The sequence below is a fragment of the Apium graveolens genome, chromosome 11 (assembly GCF_009905375.1).
Source record: "Apium graveolens cultivar Ventura chromosome 11, ASM990537v1, whole genome shotgun sequence".
In the NCBI taxonomy this organism is placed as follows: domain Eukaryota; kingdom Viridiplantae; phylum Streptophyta; class Magnoliopsida; order Apiales; family Apiaceae; genus Apium; species Apium graveolens.
This window is the reverse complement of record NC_133657.1, coordinates 204,806,312-204,812,311: the sequence shown is the minus strand read 5'-3', so window position 1 is coordinate 204,812,311 and position 6,000 is coordinate 204,806,312. Positions and strand designations below refer to the sequence as shown.

Below are 6,000 nucleotides of genomic sequence, written 5' to 3'. Positions count from 1 at the left end.
TTTTTGTCAGTTGAGATTTTATTACACAAAATTTTAAAAATAGTTGTATAATTTTATAGTGAGTACCAATATTTAGGACCTAAACATGATTTCCTTATTAGTATAGATAGTTGATAACCCATGCTAAACGCGGGCCTGAGATTAAAAATATTGAATTAATTTTTGTAAAGAATTATTCATCATATGGGCGAAACACGAATTAAAATTAATATATTAATATCAATCTTAAATTGGTACTTGAAAAAAATAGTTATGTGGTTAAAAAGAATCGAATCAGATATGAAATTTTTCACGATAATTCTAGTTTTGCATTATTTTACTTGATATAGAAATCTAACATATTAGTTTTATTTTGTGAAACGAATTGTATCTCTATCTTATGAACCAAATATCTGTTATTTAGATAATTTAATATTAATTAATATAATTATATAATTATATAATAATTAGCCTTTTCAATATAGTTTATTTAATATTACTTAATTATCGATAAAAATTAATTTATAAATTAAAAGTAAATAGATGTTATTAAACATAATTTAATATTACTTAATATAATCTAAATACAACACATAAATTTATTAAAGTTAAAATAAATTTTTTAATTTAAAGTAAATAAACGTTATGATGGACAGTAACAAATACAATCGTTAAATCAATAATTTTCAGTTTAAAAATTAATAAATGTTACTAAAGTCATTTGCTATTACTTAATTATTTTTAAAATTATAGAAAATAAAACTGAGAATATAAGTCAATTCGTGTTAATAGTTTACTTTGTAGTTAGTAGTTTTTCAAACTAAAAGTAAATATATGTTATTTTACTTAATTTAACGTAACTTAATAAATTTTTAATATAGGTTATTAAAAAATAAAGTTTAAAGAGAATATAAGTCAATTCTTGTTAGTAGTTTACTTAGTAGTTTGTAGTTTTTCTAAAATTAAAAATAAATATAAATTATTTTACTTAATCTATCGTAACTTAATAAATTTTAAATATAATTTACAAATCGTTTAAAAAATATTTTTATTTTATAACGTTAAGTAGACAATGGGATGAATACTATCTAAAAAAGAAAATAAAATTTACAAAAAATAGAAGTCGATTTGTGTTAAAAACAAAGTTTATCGAGAATAGAATTCAATTTATATCTAATAAGTACCAAAATTTGGTATTTTAGTATTTTTAACACCAAATTATACACGTTTATTTATAAAGAGTATAGATTACTTTTAGTAAGTCTTTTATGCTTGCAAACTATTGAAAATTTTCTTTTATTCATCTTTTTAAAATTTTCATTCTCGGAATCAATCTCCTGTGGAATTGGCAAACCGCTTCTCAGATATCCGGTTTATTCGATTACCAGCAATAAAGTTGGTGACTGCACCTAAATGAGATATCTTGATCCAGCCATGACAATTCCAGCTAGCTTGGCTGCACCTGCCGAACTTGTTAAACAATGCGGGTCGACAAACAGCCCTGTATTCAGTTACAATTTTGGTTCGACCTCCATTCTGGTTATCCAATAATGAGAACCGTTAAATTATGTTCATTATGCTCAAATAATTCAAGGCCATATATTCTAGGACCAATATGTTCTAGGACCACTCTGATCCTTTTGTCTCTCATGATTGGTACTAACTTCCAAGCCTGTTTGTCTAATAGTTAGTTTGTTAGTGACGGTCTGAATTGTCTATTTGTCTTGCTCTATTAATTCAGTCGCTGGCCTCATTTTGAAGACTATGCAGAATTTATAATATCTATTTTTGAGCTCTCTAAAATTATCTCTGCATCTTTATTGTTCAAGGTTATATCTATCATATTGTTTCTTGATTTATGATTATTTGAATCTTGTTTATCTTGTCATCATGGTATCAGAGCCCTTCTAATCATCTTATTGATATTGGTTCAAGTAATAAGAAGTCACTCTTAAATCTTTTAATTCAGATTTATTTATTTTTCCTTTCTTCTGAGATTTACAGATCTAGTTTTTTCTTCGATCTTCTTCTTTGAATCATGGCTAATGCCCGCCTCTCTTATCAAGACATGATTAACCCATTGTTCTTGCATCCATCTGATAATGCCAATTTTATTCAAGTTGACAAGCTTGAAGGCAGTTCTGATTACAGAGCCTGGAAAAGAGCCATGGAGATAGATTTAATCTCTAAACGAAAGCTTGGATTCGTGAAAGGAACAGTTCAAATACCTGTGGATGATCCTGTGAAGGCAGAAATGTGGGAAACCAGTGACAATATAGTAATTTCTTAGATCACTGCTAATGTTTCTCCTACTATAAAGCGATCTGTTATTTATATGACTTCTTCTAAAGAAATCTGGGATAATCTAGAGCTGCGTTTTTCTTTAACAAATGGATCTCGCAAATATAAACTTAGTAAAGATTTATATGATATCAAACAAGGTCATCTCAGTGTCAATGATTACTATACTGCAATGAGAACAGTCTGGGAGGAGTTAGACTCCATGAATGTGTTACCTGCTATTCCAAATCCCACTGTTGAGGTTACAAAACTCTTGGCTGAAATCGCCCTCTAGAGAGAAGAATCTAAGTTGTTTCAATTCTTGAATGAATTAAATAAAGTTTGTGCTCCATAAAAGAGCCAATTATTGCTCGCTAACCCTTTACCAAGTGTGGAAAATGCTTCATCCGTTATGCAGCAAGAGGAAGTTCAAAGAGAGTTGCTGCAAGGATCAAAACCAGACAACAATGAGTTCTTAGCCATGTACATCAAGGGTACAAATTCAAGAATCTTCAGCTGCACTGCCTGTGGAGGAAAGGGCCATACCCAAGATCGATGTTGGACATTTGTGGGCTATCCTAAATGGCACAACAACTATAAAGACAACACAGGAAATTTTTCAGTCAAGCCCAGTGCAAATAAACCCAGGTGGACATCCAATCCCATACAACAAAACTTCAGAGCCGCAAATTCAGCTCAGGTGGGAGAGTCAAGCACTGAGAACACCTTCTTCACACCAGAGTAATTAAACCATCTTGCACAACTTATGCAATTAATCACTCAAAGCTCTCAGGATGGAAATGAACCTCCTGAAACTCCCTTCTCTGGCATGATGAGCAGCAACAAACCTCTTGCTAACTACTGTGATTAGATCATTGATTCAGGTGCATCAGACCACATGACACCTTATTTGAGCAACATTGAGTCTCCAGCATTCATGCTATCTTCAACCAGCATTAACCTTCCAACTGGTGCCACAGCCAAAATCACTCATAATGGTAACACTACTCTCTCTAATGGATTATTATTGAGTAATGTGCTGTGTGTTCCTTTTTTCAAGCATAACTTGCTATATATGCAAAAACTCATTAAAAATAATCAGTGTGAAGTTCAGTTTTTTCCTACTCATTGTGTTATAATTGATAGTCAGACTCACAACATAAAGGCTGATGGAGAGGCCAAACAAGGTCTCTATTATCTTGTTCATACCTCTAACCCTATATATTGGTTAAATAGGCATAATACCAGGTCTGTGAACTGTTTCAATTCTACCAAGTCTGTTACTCCCACTGTTAATATCTGGCACAACAGACTAGGACATGCCCCTTTCGCCAGACTTCAACTTATCCCTACTATCCCTAAACATAACACTAATTCTCAGATCTGTGTTACATGTCCTATGGCTAAGTTCAGTAATCTTCCATTTAACTTAAGTGAATCATATGTTGCTGATAAGTTTGATCTAATTCACATAGATGCATGGGGTCCTTACAAAGTTAGCACTCAAGGTCAACACAAATACTTTCTTACCATAGTGGATGATCACACTAGACATACTTGGATATCCTTACTTGTGCACAAGTCTGAAGCCTTCTCCGTGATTCAAGCTTTTCATCAGTATGCTAAAACTCAGTTTTCCAAATATATAAAGATAATAACGTCAGACAATGCTATGGAGTTTTCTGATCACAATTTTCTCAAATTTTTTCATGATTCTGGAATTCTTCATCAAGCATCTTGCTCTCACAAACCCCAACAAAATGCTAGGGTTGAGAGAAAGCACATACATATATTGGATGTGGCCAGAGCTCTCAGATTTCACTCTGATATACCTATATCTTTTTGGGGGGATTGTGTTCAAGCTGTCGTTCACATTATGAACAGACTTCCCTCGCATGTTCTCAACAATTCTACTCCATATGAACTTTTATTCAGAGAACCTATTAATTACTCAAATATCGGGGTATTTGGTTGTTTGGCCTTTGCTCACAATCCAACTTTTCCTAATGACAAGTTTGCTACTAAGGGAGTTCCTTTTTAATTCTTGGGATACCCTTCCAACAAAAAGGGGTACAAACTTCTAGACTTAACTTCCAACAAGACCTTTGTATCCAGAGATGTTCAATTCCATGAAACCATATTCCCTTACAGTTCTGATTCGTTATCTTAGTACATGAAGCCTTTACCTCTATCACCTAACACCATTCAACCCTCTGTTTTTGATGAAGTGGAATTTAGTGCAGAACCTGAAAATCAGCCACCACCTGCCTCTCCAAGTACTACCACATTCAATGAACCAGCTGATTTCTGTGATGACCATAATGATTCCAACATCACCACATATGTCACCTTGCAGCCACCACCTAGAAGATCCACAAGACAACACAAACCACCAGCTTGGATGCACCAATATCAAACCTTTCAAGCCAACACCCTCAACCCTCATGATTGTCAGGCTTCCAACCTAGCCTTTACTTCTATTCAACCACAATTCAGCTGCTTTCTGGCCTCTCTCACTACTCATACAGATCCTATTACTTTCAAGCAAGCAGTTGTAGATGAAGGTTGGGTATAAGCTATGAATGTTGAGCTGAATGCCCTTGAAATGAATCAAACTTGGAGTATCACTACTCTTTCATCAAACAAAAAAGCTATAGAGAGCAAATGGATTTACAAGACAAAGTATAAAGCTAATGGCACTATTGACAGAAAAAAATCCAGGTTGGTAATTATGGGATGTCATCAAACTTATGGAGAAGATTATAGTGAAACATTTTCACCAGTAGCTAAATTGACTACTGTAAGAACACTATTGGTTGTAGCTGCTATGACTGACTGGGAGGCAATCCAAATGGATGTCACCAATGCTTTCTTGCATGGTCACCTCCATGAGATAGTGTTTATGAAACTACCTCAAGGTTACTCACATATTGGATGCAGAATCAAACTGAATGATACTTCTGTCAAGACTGCATCAAATCTAGTATGTCAACTCAGAAAATCCCTGTATGGGCTCAAGAAGGCTCCAAGACAGTGGTTTTTTAAGCTGTCTACAACACTGGCGAATATAAACTTTGGCTCAGTCCAAAGATGATTACATTCTGTTCATTCAGACTACAAATACACACATTACAGTGGTACTGGCCTATGTGGATGATCTACTTATCTGTGGAAATAATCAGGCTCAAATTGATGCTCTAAAGCAGATGCTTTCAACCAAATTTCACATGAAAGATCCTGGACCAGTAAGGTATTTTCTGGGACTGGAAGTTGACAGAACAGAAGATGGATTTTTTCTTTCTCAACAAAAGTATACAAGGGACCTGCTAGCAGAATATGGAATATTGAATGTCAAGCCTCTCTTATTGCCTCTGGATTCTCATCTGAAATTAATAGCAACTAAAGGTGATCTACTTCCCAATCATGTTATCTATCAAAGGTTTCTAGGCAAGCTTATATATTTAACAATCACCAGGCCTGATCTATCTTTCTCTGTGCAACTGTTAAGTCAGTTTATGCAAGCTCCCACCACTGTGCATTATCAAACTGCTAAAAGGTTGTTAAGATATTTAGCAGGCACAATCTCTCAGGGTATTCTTCTGGCTTCTAAGAATGCTGCTCAACTCACAGCATATTGTGATAGTGATTGGGCCAGCTGCCCAATCACCATAAGGTCTACTTCTGGATACTGCATCTTTCTGGGATCATCTCCTATATCTTGGAAAGCAAAGAAACAGACTA

General features: G+C 34.1%; 1 protein-coding gene across 1 annotated transcript; it reads left to right on the top strand.

Moving 5' to 3' along the window:
• The first annotated feature begins 2,017 nt into the window (after window positions 1-2,017).
• LOC141696567 (uncharacterized) lies at window positions 2,018-3,004 on the top strand. The gene is made up of 3 exons (XM_074500693.1): window positions 2,018-2,257; window positions 2,300-2,521; window positions 2,618-3,004. Exons 1-3 carry the CDS (start codon window positions 2,018-2,020, stop codon window positions 3,002-3,004), a joined length of 849 nt encoding a protein of 282 aa, XP_074356794.1.
• The last annotated feature ends 2,996 nt before the right edge of the window (window positions 3,005-6,000 follow it).

What these genes read in the sequence shown, in the direction of transcription:
- LOC141696567 (XM_074500693.1), top strand. Translation starts at nt 2,018, where the DNA reads ATGGCTAATGCCCGCCTCTCTTATCAAGACATGATTAACCCATTGTTC. An exon ending in GGGAAACCAGTGACAATATA is followed by an intron (nt 2,258 to 2,299) that starts GTAATTTCTTAG and finishes CCTACTATAAAG; the next exon opens with CGATCTGTTATTTATATGAC. An exon ending in TTCCAAATCCCACTGTTGAG is followed by an intron (nt 2,522 to 2,617) that starts GTTACAAAACTC and finishes GCTCCATAAAAG; the next exon opens with AGCCAATTATTGCTCGCTAA.